Genomic DNA, 26834 nt, shown 5'->3' with positions numbered 1-26834 from the left:
GATGGCTGATCATGAAAATCCTCGCAGATCCCTTGATCCCTTCAGCCCCATGAGTTGTATCTAATTTCTTGGAATCACACAATGTTTTGGCCTCTCCACTTTGTGGTCATGAATTCGTAGGATTCACCACCCTCTGGGTAAAGAAATTTCTCCTCACCTCAGTCCTAAATGTTTTACCCTTTTATCCTCAAACTATGACTCTTAATTCTGGGCTTCCCCACTACCAGGAACGTTCTTTCTGAATCTATCCTGTCCACTCCCAACAAATGAAATTTGCGTAGATCAAAGAGTGTCTTGCACAGAGCTGATGGTCCCCCAGCAACAATTGACCCTTATTTCATTATATTTAGGAATACGTTATTGCCCTTTTATCTAGAGATTTGTACATCATGCCCCGAGGATGTGGTCCATTTTCAATCTTTAGGTAAAGTGCAAGGTGGTTTTGGTGACTATCATGATGCGGGTGAAGGGTGTGGGCCAGGCAAAAGTGACATTGAGCAAGTTTGGATTTCGAACTCTGTATGTAATTCTTCAGGGGTATGATGATAAGCATTGCTGCCTGACAGCACCAGGGTTTGATTCCGGTCTGGGTGTGTCTCTGCATGGAGTTTGCACGTTCTCCCTATTTTGGCATGGATTTTTGCTGGGTGCTCTGGTTTCCTCCCACAATCCAAAGAAATGCAGGTTAGGTGGATTGGCCCTACTAAATTTCTCCTTAGTTTGCCTGTGTTAATGTGAGACTGAGTGTTGGGCTATTCTTGATTTGGTGTGTCCCTCAAGCTTTATGCCGTTGGTGACAGACTAGTGACTTGTTCCAATTAACTATAGAAACAATCCAAATTCTGACCTATGCACCATCATAGAGAGAGAAAGAGGAAAATACAGAGATATAATGCCTCATCTTCCTGAACATTGCTGACGTGTTGAGATGAATTTTACCATCCCGCCCGCCACAGGAATTGGAGCAGGTGAGGAGCGGTCCATGGAAAGGTCCATTGACCTTTGGCGGGATTTTCTGGTTTCAGGTGAACAAGGTTGGAAAATCCCACCTGTTTATATTTAACATTAACTCTGGCAGTAGAAGCTGCATTCGGATTTTGGGTTGATTTTTGCCTACTAATTATAAATGGCAGAATTGCTTTGCTTTTATTACCATCAACCTGCTAAATTCAAGTGCCTGAAACAATAAGCCAAAGTCCAAACCTGCCTGTTCTTTTACCAAAAGGTTAAATCATTTGACTTTTGTTTTTAATCAGCTAGTATCACATTTTCCTTATTGTGATTTGAGAATATATTTGACTTTTAAGCTGATCCTTCATCTAAAAAAAATAAATCTTCCCATTTCTTTGAAAAGTCTAACTTTACTAATTATGTTCGCCCTCAGTTGTCATTGCTCAGTTGTGAGTGAGAGCCTAGACATTTAGTCCCACAAAGCAGGTGATTCATTTAAATACTTTAATGAGGCTGAGTGCCTCTTCAAGCTTGAATCCTATCCAGCTGGGTTTCCCTGGACTCAAGCACCCCAGCAGTTAAAGGTGAGGACTGCTTTGTGGAAGAGGCACATGCCATTTTTCAGCATTACTTGTGGGCTAAAAGGAGCTCCAGTGCATTTCATTCCCACTCCTCCTTCACCCCACCCTATTCTGTGTGTGCAATTTGTAGCCCTGTGATTATTACCCTGGCTGAGATGAAATAATCATGCCACACTTTGATTTGGACCTGCCATCTTTTGTTTCTTGATGATGTACCAAACAGGATGTCATCAATAGGTCCAGGCAGCGGATGATCGATGGGGCTGTCCATCCTGACTGCCTGCCCCTCTACCGCGGCTACGTTCGCGGCCAGGTGTCTCTGGAGAAGGAGCATGTGGTGTTCACGGGTGCAGTTGACGCCTTCCGTGCCCGCGGGGGTTGGTGTGTGTTATAGACCCTTACAACCACATTTTGATTTAATGCTTTAAGTTTCCTTTGGACTTTGGTGTCTGTTTAGGCCATCCCCCCTTCCTTTTTGGGGGGCTGCCCCTCTTAATTTGTCCCTAAGTTAATTTGAGTTTGTTTTACTTGTTGGGTACATGAAAGAACTACCAAGCAGGATGTTCCTCATTGGGCCATCTGAGTTACTTGTGATTTTGCATTGTTTAAGCACAAGCTTTGTCAAATTGAAATCTGAATTACCAGTTTTCTTAAAAACAGTACTAAATGTTAGCTTTCTTAATGTAAGTTTAGCATTTTGTTCCTTCTTAGGGTACCTTAACGAACACTTTGAAAGTAGTGCATCCCACCTCCTTTTTAGGAGTACCTCGTGTTTGGGAGAAAATAGAGGAAAGAATGAAAGCTACCAGTGCTGAATCATCTGCTTTGAAAAGAAAGATAGCCATCTGGGCAAAGGGTATTGGCCTGGAAGCAGGTTATAATATGATGTACGGGTATGTCAGATAAGAACTTTCTTAATGCAGTTCGTACAATAGCTTAAAAAAAAAACAAAGATCAATACAGCACAGGAACAGGCCCTTTGGCGCACCAAGCCTGTGCCAATATGTGGTTTCTATCCCTCTGCTTGCCTCCTATTCATTTGTCTACCAAGATACACCATGAACATTGCGAACGTGCCTACTTCCCCCACCTCCATTGGCAGTGCATTTCAGACACCCACCACCCTCTGTGCGAAAAACTTTCCCTGTATGTCTGAAACTTACCTTTCCTTGCCTTAAACCTATGCCCTCTTGTAATTGAGTCTTCCACCCTGGGAAAAAGCCTCTGACTATAGACACCATCTGTGCATCTCATAATTTTGTTGATCTTTGAGATTGTCCCTCAGCTCCATCTTTCAAATATGCATGACAACATGGGGATCTACAGACTGAAGAGATTGTTCAGGCCCGGCTGTTTAGTTCCAGAGGTTGATTTTAAAACATTAGGTATCTCTTAGTATACCCCTCAAACTCCTTCCCTGCCAAATATTTGTTCAATTTTTTCCTGATTTAGTTAACATATATAATCACTGACAAGAGTAAGTAAAACCATTTTTCTTAAGGGTCAACAATCAGTGAAAGTAAATGCTCTGACAATTGCATTTACTCTGATTCATGTGATAACTGTGAAGTTAAGGTGGATGAATAAGTTCGTATTATCTTAATATATCATAGAGCTGAGCTTCCACACGATGGCAATCAGAGTCGGATTGCTGCTCCACTTCTAGTTTCTTACCTTAGAAAGCTTTTTATTTTTTCTTGTCTGACCTTCTGCCTCAGGCTGGGTATGAAATGTGTAGGGTTGGTGCATTTCTGTTGAGGGTTGCAGAGTCGGACCATACCCCAATCCCCCTCTGTTTTTAAGCAACGTTGGTTGCTTTGTATCAGGTGAGCTTAAAGCTCTAGCCACTTTCAAATTAATGAGAAGGTAGATGGACAGAATTTAGGTGGAGTAGTCATGCAGGTGGTTGATGGGAGGAGGGAGTGAGCAGTTGGGGGAGGGGTCCCACTTTGGGGTGGGGTATTGGGTTGGCTGCCGATATTGGGGAATAGTCAGGGTGGGTGGGTGGGTATAGTCATTGGTGGTTTTTTTTTGAAAGTGGGAGAATTGTAGGTCTTACTTACCAAGAAGCTAGAAATGGTTTTAATTCTTGTAACTTATTTTGGGTAGCTATTAATATGTGTGACAGATGGAACTAACTATAGTTTGTGACTGAAATCGCATTTCCAGATGTTCTCCAGTATATACATTCTCCTATAATTTAAATAGCCAGTCATCTTGGTATTTGGCTGGCAGTGAAGCCCTGAGATGCTGATGAACATCTGTTTTTATTCAGATGTACTTTGATAACCAGAACTGGGGGGCACAGCCTCAAAATAAGGGGGCGGCAGTTTAGAACAGAGTTGAAGAGGAACTTCTTCACTCAGAGGATGGTGAATCTGTGGAATTCTCTGCCCATTGAAGTGGTGGAGGCTACCTCGTAGAATATATTTAAGTCACGGGTAGATAGATTTCTGATAGACAAGGGGATTAAGGGTTATGGGGAGAAGGCAGAAAAGTGGAACTGATCCACTTCAGATCAGCCATGATCTTATTGAATGGCGGGGCAGGCTCGAAGGGCTAGATGGCCTACTCCTGCTCCTATTTCTTATGTTCTTATATATATATGTGTGTGTGTGTGTGTGTGTGTGTGTGTGTGTATATGTATGTGGTTATATAGTGTTTATAAGTAATATATATATGTGTGTGTATATGTATGTGGTTATAAGTAATATTTTATATACACTTGCAGGTTTTGGTGAAATGCAAGAGATAATTTAATTTTTAAATTAAGATACTCATTTCCAATCCTGGTCATTTCCATTACTTGTTTTACTGCTGCAATTTTGCCATGGTTTGTAGAACCTTCTGCAGTACATTTGAAACCTTATAAACAAATACAAAATTGTATCTTATGATGTACATGATGTTGAGGTGACGTATTAAACTTTTCCTGAGCAGCTCAGTATGATCTCTTCGTGTAAAGTTGTTGGGAGGTCAGCAAGGCCTGATGACCTGATAAAGTCACTGTACAAAACTCTGGTGTGGCCGCACTTGGAGTATTGTGTACAGTTCTGGTCGCCGCATTGTAAGGAAGATGTGGAAGCATTGGAAAGGGTGCAGAGGAGGGTTACCAGGATGTTGCCTGGTTTGGTGTGAAGGTCTTATGAGGATAGGCTGAGGGACTTGAGGTTGTTTTCGTTAGAGAGAAGAAGGTTAAGAGGTGACCTAATTGAGGCATACAAGATGATTAGATAGGGTGGACAGTGAGAGCCTTTTTCCTCGGATGGTGATGGCTAACACGAGGGGACATAGCTTTAAATTGAGGGGTGATAATTGTAGGATGGATGTCAGAGGTAGATTCTTTACTCAGAGGGTGGAAAGGGCATGGAATGCCCTGCCTGCAGCAGTTGTGGACTCGCCAACTTTAAGGGCATTCAAATGGTCATTGGATAGGCATATGGATAATATTGGAATAGATTAGGTTAGAGGGTCATTAAATCCGTTCCACTGGTCGGCGCAACATCAAGGGCCAAAGGGCCTGTACTGCGCTGTAATGTTCTAAAGGAGCAGTGCTCAGAAAGCTCATGATTCCAAAGTCCTATTGGACTTTAACTTGGTGTTGTGAGACTCCTTACGGAAAGAAACAAGGCACAAGGATATGACTATTAGGGAAGGAAGAAAAGTAAGAAGTGCATATGTATAAGACCTTAAACATTGTTTATACTCTTACACCTGCCTCTCACAGCTTATATACATTACCAGCTATTCAACCTTAATTACAACATCATCCAAACAAATTCCATGATACTTCCCTCATATGCAGGAGAAGGTGATGCACAACGAAAGGTAGTGTAAGTGGTCGTTTAATAAGGGGGAACTGGAATGTGAGGAGGATTACAGATGAATGTATTGTCATATTCAATTATTTCAGTCCCTTTGTAGCCAGCTTTAACACTGGACATTGCAAAAACGGCCAGCTTCAACTTCACTGTGTTAGGGCATTCAGGTTTCTTAATCCACCTTCCAATAGTTTCCTGTCTAACTCCTCCAGCATATCTTTAGTGCAGTATTGGGAAAGCATGGGTGCTTGCTCTCTATACTTTACTCATTTATTTTTCTCTGTTTCCCTGATCAAATTCACTCACCTATTCCAACCACATTGCATCTCTTTTTTAGAGGGACAGGTTAGCTTCATGTAGCATTAGTGAGCAGTGACATTGAGTCAACTGTTTATGCTTGCAGCCAATTAACAATGCAATTAATAAGGACTGCATGCAGAAAGCATGTTGAATAGGTAACATAATCAGATTTTCCATTTGCAATAGAATTTTTTTTAATCTTTTGGCCTTATTTGGAATTATTAAGTCCCTGATCCTGTACTATACAATTTTCCTCCATCCTCAAAATATATGAACTAAATCAAGAACTTATTTATCCATTAACAATGAATTCTTTCTTGTTTTTATGCTGTGGAGTGAAGTCAAAGGGGTTATTTATATCTCCATTTATGTTACAGAAACAGAAATGTGCCCTGCGGATTCACATTGGCAAATGCCTTGGTTTTTAAGAGAGTTCGCTTGGCACTGGGCCTGGACCAATGTACAAAGTTCTTCACTGGAGCAGCACCCATTACCAAAGATACATTGGAGTTCTTCCTAAGCCTTCGTATTCCAATTTATGAACTCTATGGAATGAGTGAGAGTACAGGTCCCCACACAATCTCTCACAAAGACTTCTTTCGAATTCCAAGGTCTGTAAATACACTAATAGTCAAGCGGTCAAACTTTAATCACATCTGTATCTTTGTAAATAGAACAATTGTTTAATTTATATCATAAGTTTGCAGAACCAATATATTTTAAATAATAGCTCGTTCTAACACAGGATTATTTTCTGGATTTTTGCACTATTTTTATCTTTTCCACCTAATACAATTTTCCTTTATTTCCTTCTGATTTAAACCCCTCTTTTTTCTTTAATTGAACATAAGAACATAAGAACATAAGAAATAGGAGCAGGAGTAGGCCATCTAGCCCTTCGAGCCTGCCCCGCCATTCAATAAGATCATGGCTGATCTGTCGCGGCTCAGTTCCACCTTCCCGCCCTCTCCCCATAACCCTTAATCCCCTCTCTTATCAAAAACCCATCAACCCGCGTCTTAAAAATATTTAGCGAGGCAGCCTCCACCACTTCAACGGGCAGAGAATTCCAGAGATTCACCACCCTTTGAGTGAAGAAGTTTCTCCTCAACTCCGTTCTAAACCGCCCCCCCTTTATCTTGAGGCTGTGCCCCCTAGTCCTACTGTCTTTTTTGAGCGGGAAGAGTCTCTCCACCTCTATCCTATCCATCCCATTCATCATCTTATACGTCTCAATGAGCTCTCCCCTCATTCTTCTAAACTCCAACGAGTACAAGCCTAGTTTATTCAGCCTCTCCTCATAGCTCAACCCCCTCAACTCCGGTATCAGCCTAGTAAACCTCCTCTGCACTCCCTCCAAGGCCAAAATATCTTTGCGCAGGTGCGGTGCCCAAAACTGCACACAGTACTCCAGCTGCGGCCTCACCAATGCCCTATACAGCCGCAGCAAGACCTCCCTACTTTTATATTCAATCCCCCTCGCTATGAAGGCCAGCATCCCATTTGCCTTCCTGACCACCTGCTGCACCTGCAAGCTGGGTTTTTGCGACTCATGCACAAGGACCCCGAGGTCCCTCTGCACCGCCGCCTGCTGCAGTTTTTCACCCCGTAAGTAATAGTCCTTCCTATCATTACTCCTACCAAAGTGGACCACCTCACACTTGCCAACATTAAATTCCATTTGCCATTTCCTGGCCCATTCGCCCAGCCTAACTAGATCCTCCTGCAGACTCTCCACACCCTCCGCACAACTTGCCGTTCCCCCAATCTTGGTGTCATCAGCAAATTTCGACACCCTACACTCGGTTCCCTCCTCCAGATCATCTATATAAATGGTAAAAAGCTGAGGCCCCAGCACCGACCCCGGGGCACTCCGCTAGTCACCATCCGCCAATCCAAATAGCACCCGTTGACCCCCACTCTCTGCCTCCTATTTGACAACCAATCCTCTATCCACGCTAACACCCTACCCCCAACTCCATGTCCCTCGACCTTCTGCAATAACCTCTTGTGAGGTACTTTGTCAAACGCCTTCTGAAAATCTAGAAAGATCACATCCACCGCCCTAGACACATCCTCATAGAACTCCAGTAAATTTGTCAGACACGACTTCCCTTTAATGAATTGCTCATACGCATCAACGGTTACATCACTTGGTAGTCTACTCAGAGTAGCTCAATTGTCTTCTTAAAAAGTTCAAGTTATTTGCATGAATGATAAGACAAAATCTGGATTGGTAAAGACACTCATGGTGTCTTTACCAATCAATGGTATTTTGGTATACCAATCAATGACTTTGGTATCATTGGGTGCTATTCTGATTGGCAGTTGGTGACTAGTGGAGCACCGCAGGGATCGGTGCTGGGGCCTCAGCTATTTACCATTTATATAGATGATCTGGAGGAGGGGGCTGAGTGTAGGATGACAAAGTTTGCTGATGACAAAGATGAGTGGAAAAGCAAATTGCGCGGAGGTTGTGGAAAGTCTGCAGAGGGATCTGGATAGGCTGAGCGAGTGGGCGAGGACCTGGCAGATGGAGTACAATGTTAGCAAGTGTGAGGTTATCCACTTTGGCAGAAATAATAGTAGGAGGGATTACTATTTAAAGGGCGAAAAGCTGCAGCATGCTACGGTGCAGAGGGACCTGGGGGTCCTTGTGCATGAGTCGCAAAAACCCAGTCTGCAGGTGCAGCAGGTGATCAAGAAGGCGAATGGAGTGCTGGTCTTTATAGCGAGGGGGATAGAATATAAGAGCAGGGAGGTCTTGCTGCAACTATACAGGGTACTGGTGAGGCCGCAGCTGGAGTACTGTGTGCAGTTTTGGTCGCCGCACTTGCGCAAGGATATTTTGGCCTTGGAGGGAATGCAGAGGAGGTTCACTAGGCTGATACCAGAGATGAGGGGGTTGGACTTTGAAGAGAGACTAAATAGACTGGGTCTGTACTCATTGGAGTTTAGAAGGATGAGGGGGGGATCTTATAGAGACGTATAAGATAATGAAAGGGATGGATAGGGTAGAGGTAGAGAGATTCTTCCCGCTCAGAAAGGACAGAAGGACTAGAGGACACAGCCTCAAGGTAAGGTGGGGGGGTAGTGGGTGCAGTTTAGAACGGAGTTGAGGAGGAACTTCACTCAAAGGGTGGTGAATGTCTGGAATTCTCTGCCCATTGAAGTGGTGGAGGCTACCTCACTAAATATATTTAAGTCACAGGTAGATAGGGTTTTGACAGACAAGGAAATTAAGGGTTATGGGGAGAAAGTGGGAAAGTGGAACTGATCCACTTCAGATCAGCCATGATCTTATTGAATGGCGGGGCAGGCTCGAAGGGCTAGATGGCCTACTCCTGTTCCTATTTCTTATGTTCTTATCTCTGCTCGTACCAAAGACTGCTTTGTCCAATTGCTGAGATAAGCATGTGGTTAATTTTGTAACCTGCTGCCTTCTGTCAGTTGAGCTGAATGGTCTTGGTCTTGCTCTTGCCTCTAAATCAGAAAGTTGTGAATTCAAGGACCACTCCAGAAAACATATCAGACATTTCAGTGCTACAATGTTAGCTGTTACCTTTCTCACAGATGGATTTAAGACATTTCATTAAAAAATGAAATACTGCAAATGCTGGGGATCTGAAATAAAAGCAGAAATGCTGGAAATACTCTGCTGATAAGACAGCATAAGTGGAGAGAAATAGAGTTGATGACATTATCAAAATTGGGAAGACTTAAAGATCAGAACAGTTTTAAGCAAGCACAGAAACCGGGAAAAAGGGGAAGGAGGAAATAACAAAGGGAAAGACCTGCAATAAGCTATAAATTAGGAAAAACTAAATGACAGATGGGTGATGGTGCTGTGCAAAAGAGGGTAATGATGGACAAAGACCAAACCTGGAAAAGGTGCAAATAGGAATAGGAAAATCATTGCCAACAGTTCAGTTGCTTTCTGATAAAATAGGAACAGAAGTTATGGTTGGAAATTGTTGAACTGAATGTTAAATCCAAAAGGCAATAAAGTGCCTAATTGTAATCTGAATATTGTTCTGTACACTTCATTGGAACAAAATAGGATATTGAGGAAAGTGGTCAGAATGAGGCAGAAATTTAAAAGGACAGGTGGCCTGAATAAAAGTGTCCTGCAAAGCAGTCACACAATCTGTGTTCATTCTTGTCAATGCGGAGGTAACTGCCACATGTGCCTTGACTCTAGTATGCACGTTAGAAGGAATTATGCATAAATCACACTCTTACCTGTAATGAGCATTTGAGTCTTGAATAATAGGAAAGGAGAAAGTAAAAGGATTGGGGGTGGGGGGTTGCTTTTCCTGTGCTGGCATAGGAAGGAACTGGGGGTAATTGAGAAGTGGACCAGCTTGCCATAGACGGAACAGCCCTTGTGAGATGTGGTGTGATAGGGAAGGAATGATATATTTGTGGTGGTATTATCTTAGAGGTGGTGGAAATGACTCAAGGTGGTCCACTGATCATAGAGTCTGGTGGGGTGTAAGATGAGGGTAGTCCTAACGGGAAGAAGGAATGGTGTGAGGGCAGAAGTGCAGCATGGTTGAGAGCCCTGATGGCTATGGTTAGGGAAGTAGGAAGATATTTCAAAGCAGTATTTTGGAAATTGCCATCATCAGGGCAGAGGCAACAGAGAAATGGAAGAGAGTTCTTACAGGTGAATTGTGTAACAATTACTGATCACAATCATTGTCCCCACTTTATCAGACAGCAGCTGAGATATTGGTAATGATCCTGCTATTCTTGTTTACCTTTCCTAAATTTACACCTCGTTTCCTTACTTATCTCATTACCATTCCCTTTGCCTTGCACCAACATCCCTTTAGTCATTTAATTGCTTCTGCTTTCCACCTTAACACAGCCTTTCCCTTTATTTATCCTTTAGGCGGCACGGTGGCACAGTGGTTAGCACTGCTGCCTCACAGTGCCAGGGACCCAGGTTCAGTTCCTGTTTTGGGTCACTCTGTCTATGTGGAATTTATCTGTGGGTTTCCTCCCACAGTCTGAAAGATGTGCTGCTCGGTGCATTGACCCAAACAGGCGCCAGACTAGGGATGTGATTTGGAATGTCCTAGGATTTTTTTCTTTCCGCAGTTTTGAATCTCTACTTGGAAATGTTTTTTTCAGAATAGAGAACAAAGCAAAATGGTGAGTGCTGCAAATAGAAGCTGGAAATGCATTACAGCATTTGTCAAAAGCACGTTTATTTGATTTATCACATTGTTCTGTCCTTGTAACTGCATGCAATCAATGGGATCAACAGATTTGGTACATTTCAGTTTTGCTGTTCTGAATACAAAAGCGCTCGAGGTGAACAAGCAAGGTGGATCGGGATGACAACAGATGCGGATTGAGGGTTTGGCTTAGTCGGTGTGTTAACTTCTGGAAGCACTTGTTTGGAGCTGGAGTCTTCCTGGTCAACTGGTTGATTTCTGAGCTCTGGTGTTGGTTGGAGCTGTAGCAAGGGGTCCACGGTTTTTCACTGTCTCCTATTCTTGTACTTCTCTTCGAACTATTTGCAAAACTTTACTGTTTGGTGACCTGTGTTTTTATAAATTTTAATAGTCCCATTCAAGACAGGGTGGAATATACATATACCTCCGTCAGCAGGACTACTTTGTAAATTTTCTTCCCCCTCTTCAAAATGGATTATTGCTGGGCTGACAAAATGGCTCCAGCTGATTACATGAAGCTTCTGAGCAGCTTGAAAGTGGAGAAAGTCTAACACCTCCCATGTCCTGAAATGTAACACGCCTTGTATCATATGAGCATTCCAGCCAAGACAACACATGGTCTCACAGATGAGATGTCTGCCCCAGTGAGCTATGAGCAAAGGTAGCTGTTTGCAAGTCCTGGTCTCCAAACAGGTGCAAATGGTCTGAGTTACTCGAGAGTTACAGCACTCAATGGCTTTCAACCACGGACTTTGTTTAATGATCTGAAACCAGTGTCTGTTAGAGCAAAAGGAATCCTGACTCATTAAACGCCTCAAGATTCCAGCCCTGGGAAAACCCATCCTTTATCCAACATCTAAGGAGGTTAAGAGTCTTCCAGCATGAAAAAGGCCCTTCAGTTCATTGAGTCTGACAATAATTTTCACTAAAGTCACACAAATCCCATTTTCAAGAACTTGTTCCATATCCTTGAATGTTATATTTCAAGTTCTCATCTAAATACTACTTAAAAGTTGTAAGATTTCCCATCTCCACTACCTTCCCAGTAGATCGCATGATGTCCCCAAGCTAGAACTTGCATTATTTCCCTGCCAGCTGAACTGTAGGCAGTCACTGTTTGACATCCAAAGAGAAATAATTGCTGCAGGTGAGTAGCCTGTGCTGCCTGCGATCTCACCATCAAGCAAGTGGCAGCAGAAAGCGCTCTAGCTTTCACTAAAACTACAAACCATTAGGACTTGTACCTTTAAGCCTAACTCAATTCTTCTTCTCCCCTCATGGAAATCTCAGGGGTGATTCCCCAGAAAGTGCTGAATTGGCGAGAAAACTGGCATAAATCACAACTGTTTTTTCAGTTCAACTTCAGACCCCTCACTCTGTAACCTGTGCATTGCACAATCGTGAATCTCACTAAAAACCCAAGGGGTGGGGCCTATTCATGCCAGGGGCTGATAGCTCCAGAACTCTGCACATGCGCAGTGGGCCCGATCTGCTGACCAGCTTGATCACTGGCCAGCCTGGGACCTTTGCACTACTGCCCCTCCAGTCCTGCCATGTCCCAATCACAGGCCTCACAAGCATTCTTGGGCCAGCCCCAACCCCCAAACTCTGCACTGGCTTCCCTTAGCACTGACCGATCCCTATGCAGTATGGCAGCTGGACTACCCACTCCTACCAATCGCCCCTTGGCCCCACCCACAATAGGCTCTGACCCCTGGTCCTGCCCACAACAGGTTATTCTAGACTGCTTAGGGAGACAGGAGATGAAATTGCTGGGCGTCTGACAGAAATCTTTGTTTCTTCATTGGACACAGGTGAGGTCCCAGAGGATTGAAGGATAGCGAATGTGGTCCCGTTATTTAAGAAGGGTAGCAAGGATAACCCGGGTAATTATAGGCCAGTGAGCTTGACGTCTGTGGTAGGGAAATTGTTGGAGAGGATTCTTAGAGATAGGATGTATGCACATTTAGAACGGAATAGTCTCATTAGTGATAGACAGCATGGTTTTGTAAGAGGGAGGTCATGCCTCACAAATTTGGTGGAGTTTTTTGAGGAGATGACAAAAACAGTTGACGAGGGAAGGGCCGTGGATGTCGTCTACATGGATTTTAGTAAAGTGTTTGACAAAGAACCTCATGGCAGGTTGGTGCAAAAGGTTAAATCTCATAGGATAAAAGGAGAAGTGGCTAGATAAGTGGAGGACTGGCTTGGCCACAGAAAAAAGTCTGACAACACCAGGTTTTAGTCCAACCTATTTATTTGATAATATACTCACAAGCTTTCGAGGGACACCCTCTTCTTCAGGTGAATGGAGATTCACCTGAAGAAGAGGGTGTCCCTCGAAAGCTTGTGAGTATATTATCAAATAAATAGGTTGGACTAAAACCTGGTGTTGTCAGACTTTTTACTGTGTTTACGCCAGTCCAACGCCGGCATACCCACAGCTTGGCCACGGAAGACAGAGGTTAGCAGTGGAAGGGTCTTTTTCCGGCTGGAGGGCTGTGACTAGTGGTCTTCTGCAGGGCTCTGTACTGGGACCTTTGCGATTTGTGAAATGTATAAATGATTTGGAAGAAGGTGTAACTGGTGTGATCAGTAAGTTTGCGGAGGACACAGATGGCTGGACTTGTGGATAGTGATGAACATTGTCAGAATACAGCAGGATATAGATGGGCTGGAAAATTGGGTGGAGAAATGGCAGATGGAATTTAATCCAGATAAATGCGAAGTGATGCATTTTGGTAGAACTAATGTAGGGGAGAGCTATACAATAAATGGCTGAACCATCAAGAGTATAGAGACACAGAGGGACCTAGGTGTGCAAGTCCACGGATCCTTGAAGGTGGTGAAGAAGGCATATGGCATGCTTGCCTTTATCGGACGGGGCATGGAGTATAAAAATTGGCGTCTGATGTTACAGCTGTATAGAACGTTGGTTGGACCACATTTGGAATACTGCGTCCAGTTCTGGTCGCCATACTACCAGAAGGACGTGGAGGCTTTGGGGAGAGTACAGAAAAGGTTTGCCAGGATGTTGCCTGGTATGGAGGGGTCTTAGCTGTGAGGAGAGATTGGGTAAACTGGGGTTATTCTCCCTGGAAAGATGGAGAATGAGGGGAGACCTAGTAGAGGTGTATAAAATTATGAAGGGTATAGATAGGGTGAACAGTGGGAAGCTTTTTCCCAGGTCGGAGGTGACAAACGCGAGGGGTCACAGGCTCAAGGTGAGAGGGGGGCGAGGTTTAACTCAGATATCAGAGGGATGTATTTTACACAGAGGGTGGTGGGGGCCTGGAATGCACTGCCAAGCAGGGTGGTGGAGGCAGACACACTGGGATCATTTAAGATTAATCTGGATAGCCACATGAACAGACTGGGAATGGAGGGATACAAACGAATGGTCTGGTTGGACCAATGAGTGGTGCAGGCTTGGAGGGCCGAAGGGCCTGTTTCCCGTGCTGTATTGTTCTTTGTTATGCCCCCTTGGCACTACCCAGTGGACAGTGACAACGTGCACCCGCACAGACACTTTGTCCCTTGGGCAGTGCTGGGGGCACAGGCTGGCACTGCCAGGGTGCCAATGCCCAGGGGGCACCGCATCCCTGCCACCTGACCGTCCCTGGGGAGCCCCGATTGCCCACCACCACCATCATCCAGGAGGGTTTCTTGCTTGTTCCCCACAAATGGAGAGCTATTCTCAACCCTATTGGAGTGAAATACTCCTGGCGGGGTGGGAGATGATACCGGGCCTGGTACGGAATTCACCAGGCCCGATAATCACATTTAAAGTGTGATTAATGGCTGTAGTACACGTTGGTACAAACAATATAGGTAAAATGAGTGATGAGGTCCTAAAAACAGAATAAGGGAACTAGGAAGTAATTTGTAAAGTAGGACCACAAACGAATTGATTCCAGTGTTATGTGCTAGTCATAGTAGAATTGGCAAGATATATTGGATGAATGTGTGGCTGAAGAGATGGCATGAGGGGGCAGGTTTCAGATTCCTGGTTTCAGGAAGTGGGGCCAGTGCAAATGGATAGGTTACACCTGGGTAGGACCGGGACTGATATCATGGGGGAGTATTTGCTAGCGTGGTTGGGGAGAGTTTAAGCTAAAATGACAGGGGTATGGGAATCTATGCAAGAAGTCACAGGAGGGGTAATCAAGGACAAGAACAAAATATAGAGGAGAATAAGAAAAGTAATAGGAAAAGAAAATCAAGGGCCAGGATCAAACAGGCCCTTGGTGAAAACCAGTGGGAAAGGAACAAGTAATGTCAAGAAGACAAGTTTTAAGGCTTTGTGCCTTAGCACAAGTACTAGCTGTAATAGAATGGATGAATTAATTGTGCAAATAGGTGTTAACAGCTACAATATAGTTGGGATTCCTGACTGACTTCAGGGTAACCAAGGGCAGGAATTCGGTATTTAGGAAGGACAGAGCAAAAGGGGAAGGTGATGGAGTTGCATTGCTGTTTAAAAAAAATAAATTAATGTAATAATGAGGTAAAATATTAGCACTGACAATGTGGAATCTTTATGGGTAGAGATGAGAAACACTAAAGCTAACACTAAAATATGTTAGCAGGTGGTCTGTATAGACCCCCAAACCGACGTGGTGGTGATGGGAATGATATTAAACAGGAAATTAGAGATGTGCGATAAAAGAACATCTGTAATTATGGGTGACTTTAATTTGCACATAGAACAAAGAACAAGAAAATTACAGCACACGAACAGGCCCTTTGGCCCTCCAAGCCTGCACCGACATGTTGCCCGGCTGAACTAAAACCCTCTACTCTTCTGGGGACCATATCCTTCTATTCCCATCCTATGGGAATAGAGGGATATGGTACTTGTCAAGATGCCCCTTAAAAGTCACCACAGTATCCGCTTCCACTACCTCCCCTGGCAACGAGTTCCAGGCACCCACTACTCTGTGTAAAAAAAAAAATCTGCCTCATACATCTCCTTTTAAACCTTGCCCCTTCACCTTAAACTTATGCCCCCTAGTAATTGGCTCTTTCACCCTGGGAAAAAGCTTCTGACTACCCACTCTGTCCAAGCCTCTCACGGTCTTGTAGACTTCTATCAGGAATCTCCTCAATCTCTGTCGCTCCAGAGAGAACAAATATAGATTGGGCAGATCAAGAGGAGGAATCCCTAGACCGTATATTGGATGGTTTTTATGATCAATATGTTGAGGAATCAACTAGAGAATAGACCATCCTAGAATGGGTATTTGTGCAATGAGAAAGAAATAATTGGCAATGTAGTTGTACAAGGCCTCTTGGGTATGAGTGATCAAAATATGATAGAAATCTTCTTCAAGATGGAGAGTGATGTAGTTGTGAGACACGGGTCCTAAATTTTATTAAAGGAAACTTTAATAGTAATAGTAAATTGATGGAATTCACTACCACCAAAAATAGTTGAGGCCAAAACATTGTGTGCTTTCAAAAAGAAGTTAGAAATAGCATTTGGGGTGAAAGGGATCATGGGGGTAAGTGGGGGAGGTGAGGGTAGTGGGATCAGGGTATTGAATTTGATAATCAGTCATGATCATAATGAACAGTGGAGCAGGCCTACTCCTGCTTCTATTTTCTATGTATGTTTCTATGTATATTGCACGTGTGTCAGTGTGAAGGTTGTGATGTGTTTGGCTGATGGAGCATTAATTTATAATGGGTTGCAGGGTGAGCCCAATCTTGCCTTCAGCACAGGAGTGATCCCTCTCCTCCAGCCAATACAACTGCGTCCTCAAATGCAGTCACCTCCTATACTTTGGGGGTTCCCACACCCGATTGGGATCTCTCACTCTTATTGTGGGCGTGCTTTGCTTAAAGACAGATGAATAGAATGTGATAAGAACAGGTGGTTGGGACATTCATGGTTGCATCGTGTGCTGAACCGTCCCCAGCATGGGCAGAAGAGGTTGAGCGTGCAGGATAATGCATGAGGAGTTGGTGATGTTAAAATGTGTGTGAGAGACATTTGCTGCAAATGTTCTTTCTGTTACATATGTGTGAGATCAATTTGGACTGAAACTCTTTGAATGCTTGCTGCCCATATAAGGATGTAAGTCTAGAGTGAGTAGACTCACCATGGCGGAGTGAATGTGATAATTTTATCACTTCCTGCACTGCAGTGCAATTCTATGCTGTGTAACATCCTCCCATTCTTCCAGGCAGGTGAGGTCAGGCTATTTACTCGTGAGGCTCCATCCCTTGGGAAGAGTACCACTTGCTGCTCACAGATGGCCTGGAGGAGAGTCACCAGGGAGCCATGGCTGAACTGAGGCATGGAGGACTCATAAGGTTATGGTGGGTAGATGAATCAGTGCTACCACCACCTCCAGGCCCCCAACTTTAGCAAGCAGCTTATAGAATGGAAGAGTCCACCTACGATCACCATTACTAAAACTAACTTTCAATTCCAGATTTTTAATTAATTAATTGAATTTAAATCCTACCAGACTTATCTGATTTGAACCCATTCCTCTGGCAAATCCTTGTGGAGTACTAGACCAGTGACATTGTTATATCATCATCTCCCTATGTCATTTATTTCTGTAATACTTTGTCTTTTGGTTTTCCTTTCTCAGCCATGGACTTCAGTTTTTCACGCTGCGCTTTGGAAAATTTAAAGTAAAGTTTATTTATCAATCACAAGTTGGCTTACTGCAATGAAGTTGCTGTGAAAATCCTCTAGTCACCACACTCCGGCATCTGTTTGGGTACACTGAGGGCAAATTTAGCATGGCCGTGGTCTTTTGGACTGTGGAAGGAAACCAGAGCAGCCGGAGGAAATCCACGCAGACACGGGGAGAACATGCAGATGCCGCACAGACAGTGACCCAAGCCAGGAATCAAATCCAAGTCCCTGGTGTTATGAGGCATCAGTGCTAACCATTGTGCCACTGTGCAGCCCCTGTTTGCTTAGGGTCAGCATTAGGGTCTGTCTAATGTAAGGGAAGCACAATTTGTGACAATTGGCTTTAGGTTTTTTGACTGTCATTTCAATCTACCAATCCTGCCTTTGAAAAGGCTGTCTGTAAATCTCATCTGAGGTTTCTCTGTACCGTGTTGCATTGTTGTTTATCTGCTGTCAGAAGTATATTTCCTGTGGGTTGGAATAATCCTTGCCAAGTGTGCTGATATCATGTGGTAATTCTTGTTGTGAGGTGAGTGACTCTGAATTTACTTTCCTGTTGACCTTAGCCCACTCTGTATTCAAAAACTTCTTCATCATTTGATACTTTTAACTGGTGGTCAAGCAGTGTATGTTCAATTGTTAGCTGTTAAATTTGAAGCTCTGTGATTGTCTTAAACTCTTTTCTTTTACAATGTCTCCAGCTGCGGAAAGATGATGACTGGATGCAAAACAAACATTGAGAAGATGGATGAACAAGGGAGTGGAGAAGTCTGTTTCTGGGGAAGACATGTCTTCATGGGATACTTAAATATGGTCGAGCAGACTAAAGAAGCAATAGATGAAACAGGCTGGTTGCACTCTGGAGACATAGGAAAATTTGATGAAGATGACTTTCTGTATATTACAGGCAGAATAAAAGGTAACTTATTTTTAACCGTTTTTCTGGCAGTTTTACCCTTCATTCTTTTCTGAAATTCTTAACTCTTTGCTGAGTCATGGTTTTGGGGCATTAGTCATTCCTATTTTCTCGAAGTGATTATTCACCATTTCTGAGGGAAGGTAATGTACGTTTTGGGAGGCCATCTGATATCAGGGGAATCACCAGTTTTGCCTTTTTGACACTTTTTGGGTGTGGTCACTGGTAATAGTCACAGTTGGGAATCTTGACTGATCTTGTTTTCCAACCTAACTGAGATCCTGCAACCATCCTGGCTGAAATCAGATAATCTGATGGAGTCCTGCCAGTGAACAAAAAGAACAAAGAAAATTACAGCACAGGAATAGGCCCTTCAGTCCTTTAAGCCTGCACCGACCATGCTGCCTGACCTGAACTAAAACCCCCTATTCTTCTGGGGACTATGTCCCTCTATTCCCATCCTATTCATATATTTGTCAAGACGCCCCTTAAAAGACACTACCATATTTGCTTCCACCAGCTCCCCTGGCAGTGAGTTCCAGACACCCACCACCCTGTGTAAAAAAAAAAAAATCTGCCTCATACATCTTTTAAATCTTGCCCCTCACAACTTAAACCTATGCCCCCTAGTAATAGAGTCTTGCACCCTGGGAAAAAGCTCCTAACTTTCCACTCTATCCATGCTCCCCATAATCTTGTTGACTTCTATCAGGTTGCACCTCAATGTCCATCATTCCTGTGAGAACAAACCAAGTTTCTCCATCCTCTTCTCAAAGCTGATGGCCTCCTTACCAGACAACATCCTGGCAAATCTTATCTGTACCCTCTCCAAAGACTCCACATCCTTTTGGTAGTGTGGTGACCAGAATTGAACATTTATATTCCAAATGCAGCCTAACCAAGGTTCTTTAAAACTGTAACATGACTTGCCAATTTTTAAACTCAATGCCCCAGCCAATGAAGGTAAGCGTGCCGTGTACCTTCTTGATGACCTTCACCTGTATTGCCTCTTTCAGTGACCTGTGTACCTGTACATCCAGATCCCTCTGCCTATCAATACTCATAAGAGTTCTGCTATTTCTTGTATATTTCCTATCTATACTAGATCTTCCAAAATGCATTGCCTCACATTTGTCCAGATTAAACTCCATCTGCCATCTCTCTGTCCAAATCTTCAACCAATCTATATCCTCTGATGGTCCTTATCGCTATCCGCAAATCCACCAACCTTTGTGTCATCTGCAAACTTACTAATCAAACCAATTACATTTTCCTCCAAACCAATTGTATATTACAAACAGCAGAGGTTCCAGCACTGATCCCTGAGAAACACCACTTGTCACAGCCTTCCAAACAGAAATGTACCCTTCCACTGTTACCCTCTGACTTCTCTGACTGAATCAGTTCCGTACCCACCTTGCCAGCTCACCTCTAATCCCACCTTCATCTTTGGTACCAATCTGCCATGAGGGACCTTGTCAAAGGCCTTACTGAAGTCCATGTAAGCAACATCCACTGACCTATCGTCATCAATCACCTTCGTCACTTCCTCGAAAAACTCAATCAAATTTGTGAGACTTGATTACCACCCCTTCACAAAACCACGTTACCGCTCACTAATATGTCTATTTACTTCCAGTGGGAGTAAATCTTGTCTTGAAGAATCCTCTCTCATCTTATTCTTGCTATCCTTCTGAAACAAAGAAGCAACATTGACTGTTCTTCAATCCTCTGGAACTTACCTGTAGCCAGTGAGGATACAAAGATTTCTCTCAAGGCCCCAGCAATTTCCTCGCTTGCCTCTCTCAGTATTCTGGGGTATATCCCATCAGGCCCTGGGGAATTGTTTCTCAAGAACCTCAATACTTCCTCCTTTTTTGATCTCAACATGATTAAAACTACATACCCTTTCCCAGACTGATCATCCAAGAAGTCCTTCTCTTTGATGAATACTGACGCAAGAGTACTCATTTAATACCTCGCCCCATTTCCTCTGGCTTTCCTTAATCCTGCTGGCCAATGACTTTTTATGACCCCTTTTAGCCCTCCTTACTCCCTACTTAAGTTTTTTTTTCTACTTGTATTCCATATTTGCTTTGTGTGTTCCTGGTCTCCTAGTTTTGACAAATGCTTCAATTTTCTTTTTGACTAGGCTGTCAATATCTCTCGTTATCCAAAGTTCCCACAACTTGCCATACTTATCCTTCATCCTTAGAACAACGTGCCAGGCCTGAATTCCTATCAACTTACACTTGAAAGACTCCCACATGCCAGATGTTGATTTTCCATCAAACATCTGCCTCCAATCTACATTCTTCAGTTCCTGCCTAATATTGTTGTAATTAGCCTTCCCCCAATTTAGCACCTTCATGACGACTACACTTATCTTTATCCTTCAGTACCTTTTATAGTTTATTGAATTGTGGTTACTGTTCCTGAACTGCTCCCTTACTGAAATGAAATGACATGAAGTGAAAGTCCTTCTAATCTGAATGATGCAACTATTCACTGAATAAACCTGTTGAGCCAGCAGGAAATCTAAAGGTTAACTCTTAATAACCTGAGTTACTTTTGTCCAACAAATTCAGAATTAACCACTTTTTTATTGAGTCATGGAACGGAATCATGGAATCCCTACTGTGCAGAAGGAGGTCATTTGACCCTTTGAGTCTGCACCGACAACAGTCCCACCTAGGCCCCATCCCTGTAACCTCATATATTTACCCCTCTAATCCCCGCTAACCTATGCGTCCCTGGGCATTAGGTGGTAATTTAGCATGGCCAATCAACCAAACCCGCATATCTTTGGACTGTGGGAGGAAACTGGAGAACCCAGAGAAAACCCTTGCAAGCCATGGGAAGAATGTGCAGACTCCACACAGACAGTGACCTAAGCCGGGAATCAAACCTAGGTCCCTGGCGCTGAGAGGCAGCAGTGCTAACCGCTGTACCACTGTGAGGGCCACTATTCCAAAATCATGATCATCACGGTGAAGAACGCATTCAGCATGCTTTGTTTCATTGGTCAGAACATTGAATACAGGAGTTGGGATATCTTGTTGACGTTGAACAAGCCATTGGTAAGGCCACACTTGGAATTCAGTGTACAGTTCTGGTCACCATATTATAGAAAGGATATTATTAAATAGAATCTTTAATAGAAAGAGTGTAGAAAGGATTTACTAGGATGCTACCAGGACTTGATGGTTTGAGTTCTAAGGAGAGGCTGGGTAGACTGGGACTTTTTTCTCTGGAGCGTAGAAGGCTGAGGGTAATCTTATAGAGGTCTATAAAGTAATGAGGGGGCATAGATCAGTTAGATAGTCAACATCTTTTCCTAAAGGTAGGGGAGTCTAAAACTAGAGGGCATAGGTTTAAGGTGAGAGGGAAGAGATACAAAAGGGTTCAGAGGGGCAATTTTGTTGCACAGAAGATAGTGAATGTAACAAGTTGCCAGAGATAATAATAGAGGTGGGTGCAATTTTGTCTTTTAAAAAGCATTTAGACAATTACGTGGGTAAGATGGGTATAGAGGTATATGGGCCAAATGCAGGCAATTGGGACTAGCTTAATTTTTTTAAAAAAAAGGGCCGGCATGGACAAGTTGAGTTGAAGTGCCTGTTGCCATGCTGTAAACCTCTATGACTATATTGTGCACGCCAGCTATTATTGAGAAACCTGCAAGATATATGGCTGCAAGGAAGGCTGCAAGGAAAGCTGCAAAGATGAGGATCTTTGCCTTCCATTCTCCAAGGAGCTGATGATTTTGAATGTCACTATGTGCAATTGTCAACTACAGCCGAAGATAATCCTTCAGAGAAAGTGAGAGAAAAAAATTAAACTATGCGATCAATAATTTTTTTTGACAGGATCTCTTCACATACAGTTTGGTAGTGTTGGACTAACACTTTTTTAATTGCGTATTCTTGTATTTTTTGTTGGAGATCCTGCGAATAAGATGAGATAGCAAAAGACCCACGTTTATCAATGTACCAGAGATGGCTACGCCAAGAGTGAAGCCCAGTTTGCTGTTTTTAAAAAAAAAAGTGAATGGAAAGAATAATATTAATAATAATCCCTTTGGTTGGAGTTTAGGGGGTGGCATGGTGGCACAGTGGCCAACCTCACAGCGCCAGAGACCCGGGTTCAATTCTAGCCTCGGTCACTGTTTGTGTGGAGTTTGCACATTCTCTGTGTCTGTATGGGTTTCCACCGGGTGCTCTGGTTTCCTCCCACAGTCCAAAGATGTGTGGATTAGGTTGATTGACCATGATAAATTGACCTTAGTGTCAGGTGATTAACAGGATAAATAAGTAGGGTTGTGTGACTAGGACCTGGGTGGGATTGTGGTTTGTGCAGACTTGATGAGCTGAATGGCTTCCTTCTGCACTGTAGGGATTCTATGAAATGCTACATCAGCCATATAAACTATGCAGTATATTGAATTCCACTCTGTACAGTTCTAAGGAGAAAGATAATAGGCGCGATTTTTCCAGATCTGCTGCGCTGGTCTAGGAGCTCAGTGGGTGGAAAATGTCAGCAGGGGGCTTGTAGTGGAAATAATGACTGGCATCTTGCCAACTTACCATGGCCATTTTTCTAACCATCATTTGTCTTCTGCCAGATCAGCACGAGGCTGATTACAATATGGAAATCACCATAAACATTTCATTAGTGAACCCGGATGATACCATCCTGGGCTTGCTAGTGTTTCCCATGCTGCTGGGAGAGGTTCCTATCAGTGGAGGTTAAAGCTGGTACCTGTCAATCATCTCACTGGTAGGGACAGAGGCCATTGAGGCCCACCCACCATCATCACCTGCTCCCCCCCCCCCCCCCCCCCCACCTTCCCCCAAGGGAGGCCGGGGCAGGGATGTGGCCCTTGGGCAGTACAAGCCCAGCACCCTGGCACTGCCCACCAGGCAGTACAAAGGGAGTGGGGCCTGGAGGGGCAAGGCTGATCAGTGTGGGGGCGGTGCTGCTGGCACTCTGCAATCCCAGAGAGGTGGGTGAGCAATCTGGACTGGTCATGTTTGGGAGGGGTGCTGGTCACTGGTATTGGGTCTGGTCATGGGAGGGAAGGAGGGGTCAGGGCTGGCCTTGGGGAGAGTGCATCAGGGAGATAGGCATGAGTGGCATGAATCTTGCCAGACAATGTTCGTTGGCTTACAAATAGACTCTGGTTGTTTTGGAGAATGCAGTAGAGAACCGTTAGCTGTTAACTGCAAAGCTTTTGTTTCAAATTCAAACCAGGCTATTTGATCTGATTGGTCAAAGTTTTGCAATGAGGAATGAATCGGGAAATGGCTACCCTGTAAGGTTTTGTTTAGTTGAAAAAGATGTGGTTTGTGGAGATTTTTTTTTGTTTGCAAAGGCAGAGCCCTGTGTAAATAAAACAACAAAGAACAGCACAGGAACAGGCCCTTCAGCCCTCCAAGCCTGCACCAATCATGATGTCTGCCTAAACTAAAAACAGATGAACTTATGGAGTCTGTACCCATCGATTCCCATTCTATTCATGTATTCGTCTAGTTGCCCCTTAAATGCCGCTACATGTAGGGCTTCTAGCATGCTTTGGTGAGCCACATTGCGAGCCTGACTGATATTCTGGAATTGGTTTTCAGTGTAATTCTTAGCATAATCAGCATTGTTTAGCCAATGCTGTCCAATCGTGGAATCACACCTAATGTTGGAGGCTGTGGCTGGAATTTTTCAGCCACCCCTCCTCCTGTGGTGGAGACTGCTTGCCATTGGCTGCTGCTGGGATCTTCCTATCCCGCCAAGTCAATAGCATGGCTCTCCCATCCCACCTTCAGGGAACGCGTTGGCTGGGGTTGACTTTGGTGGGATCAAAAGATCCTGTTGTCAGAAATAGCCAGAACATCCCACCTTATGTTTTGTGTTTTACAAGCACCAAGTCAGAGGGATCTACTGTTTGATATAATCTATCAATTGTTGGGACTTATGGGTATTAGACCGGCAATGGAGTTCATATACCATTGGTATATACCACGGTACTCATTTGAGTGTTAGGTAGAACACCTTTTTGATTTGATGGTAGCAATATCCTGTTGGTGGAGAATACCGCTTGTACTTTTACTGCATAGTTTAAAAAAAAATTTATTCGTTCATGCATCATGGGCTTCGCTGGCTGGCCAGCATTTATTTCCCCATTGCTAGTTGCCCTTGGAGGACAGCTGAGAGTCAACCACATTGCTGTGGCTATAGAGTCACGTGTCGGCCTGAGCAGGTAAATAAGGAGGACAGATTTTCTTCCCTAAAGGTCATTAGTGAACTGGATGGGTTTTTTTTTCAACAATTGCAAATGGTTTCACGATCATCAGTAGATTCTTAATCCCAGTAATTCCCAGGAGCAGCGTAGAATAGCCAGCTTCATCTGCTGCCAAATGTTTGAGTCAGTTTATCCTTTCAGGGTAATCTGAGGGAGAACAAGCACTTTCCAGGACCAAAAGCGGCAGCCTTAGCCCATTCATGCATTTACCTGATATTCATCAAATAATGATCTGATGATGATGACCATTAACCGACAGATGGTTTTTGAAGGCCTTTTGCAGCATCAGCTTGCATGCTGAGCAAGTAGCTCAGGCTTTATTTACAAAGTTGATCCCCGAACACAGCGGACAGAAAAAGAATCTGGGTACACAGATAAAGAAAACTAAGACAAATTCAATGAAAATGATTCATAACATGGCTGACGAGAGCAGCAGCAGTGAGGAAGAGGTGGTTCAGGAGTCTGATGAGGAGTTGAATGTGTTATTGGTCAAAGGGAAGTTGCACCAATTTTGGGAAGTCCCTATGCTGAGTGGACAACCAGTAAAAATGGATGTTGATAGAGATGGTCTTTAATCCCTGAGACCATATATCATCAGAAACTAAAATATCTTCCCTTAAGACGAGCAGATGTGATCTGAAGAACCTATACAGAGGAAATAGTGCCTTTTGAAAGGCTACATCATCATCAAGGTGGAGCTGAATGGACAAATGGTGGCGCTACCTTTCCATGTTTTCTGAGGAATCTTCCCAGTTCTCGTTGGTTGGATAAAATTGAACTGGTTGAGAGTGCTGTAAACCAAGGTAAACCTACAGCACATCCTGAACGATGTGTTCAAAAATGCATTTGACTCATGGAAGGAGTGCAAGTGAGACTCAAAATTAAGCCAAATAGCCAATCAAAAATCCTCAAGGTGGGAGCGGTGTCATATGCGATTCATCCGAAGATTGAATTGGAGTTAGCGCGACTTGTTGACACTAGTGTTTTGGAATCTGTTCGCAGGAGTGACTGGGCCACACCAATAGTGCCCATCGTGAAACAGGATGGTGTCGTCCGCATTTGTGGACATTTCAAGATGATCACCAACCTGGTGTTATGAATGAATCAGTACCCACTTCCACCGCTTTTGAGGATCTGTTTGCGAGCCTATCAGGTGGGCAAAAGTTTAGCAACATCGCCCTTTTGTAGCTTACCTTCAAATGTCGCTCTTAAATGTGACTTCAGATCCACAGCAATGTGGTTGACTCGTAATTGCCCTCAGGATGGGCAATAAATGTTAGCCCAATTGACAGTGCACTCATTAATTAAAGAAATATTGGCCAGTAAGTTCTAATAACATTTCAAGCAAAGGTGTGTTGTCACTGAAAGCAAATCTTTGAACCAAAAGTCTGCAAATTGCTTTGCTATTGTTGATGAGTTTAGTACTCCTTTCCCCCCCACATACATACACCCAGCATGGTGACACAATGGTTAGTACTGCTGCCTCACAGTGCCAGGGACCTGGGTTCAGTTACCAGCTTAGGTCACTGTCTGCGTGGAGTTTGCACATTTTCCCTGTGTCTGCATGAATTTCCTCCTAATGCTCCGATTTCCTCCCACAATCCAAAGATGTGTGGGTTAGGTGGATTGGCCATGCTAAATTGCCCCTTAATGTCAGGGGAACTAGCTAGGGTAAATGTATGGAGTTATGAGGATAGGACCTGGTTGGGATTGTGACTGATACAGACTTGGTCCAAATGGCTTCCTTCTGTGCTGTAGGATTCTATGATTCTAATGCTAGCCTACCATGCATCCCTACAGAGGAGGTGATGGCCTAGTGGTATTATTGCTAGACTATTAAACCAAAAACTCAGCCAGTCCTAGGGGACCCAGGTTCAAATCTTGCAGGACAGATGGTGGAATTTGACTTCAGTTTAAAAAAAAAATCTGGAAGCAAGAATCTACTAATGACCATGAAACTATTGTCGATTGTTGTAAAAACCCATGTGGTTCACTCATGTCCTTTAGAGGAGAAAATCTGCTATTCTTGCCTGGCCTACATGTGACTCCAGAGCCACAGCAATGTGGTTGACTCTCAACTGCCCTCTGAAATGGCTTAGCAAGCCACTAAATTCAAGGGTGACTAGAGGTGG

At 43.7% G+C, this 26834-nt stretch overlaps 1 protein-coding gene across 1 annotated transcript in view; it reads left to right on the top strand.

Annotated features, from left to right (window-relative positions):
• LOC145356878 (long-chain-fatty-acid--CoA ligase ACSBG2-like) overlaps positions 1-26834 on the top strand; it is a 104814-nt gene that overhangs the window by 61510 nt on the left and 16470 nt on the right. Inside the window, exons 9-11 of the mRNA XM_080209887.1 lie at positions 2244-2425; positions 6031-6264; positions 18196-18413. Of these exons, the coding sequence (XP_080066013.1) occupies positions 2244-2425; positions 6031-6264; positions 18196-18413 (634 nt within the window). The remainder of the gene's footprint in view (positions 1-2243; positions 2426-6030; positions 6265-18195; positions 18414-26834) is intronic.

The sequence above is a fragment of the Carcharhinus amblyrhynchos genome, chromosome 1 (assembly GCF_965287045.1).
Source record: "Carcharhinus amblyrhynchos chromosome 1, sCarAmb.v2.hapA, whole genome shotgun sequence".
Taxonomy (NCBI): Eukaryota; Metazoa; Chordata; class Chondrichthyes; order Carcharhiniformes; family Carcharhinidae; genus Carcharhinus; species Carcharhinus amblyrhynchos.
Note: the sequence above shows the minus strand (reverse complement) of the source record. Positions and strands in the feature narration are given on the sequence as shown.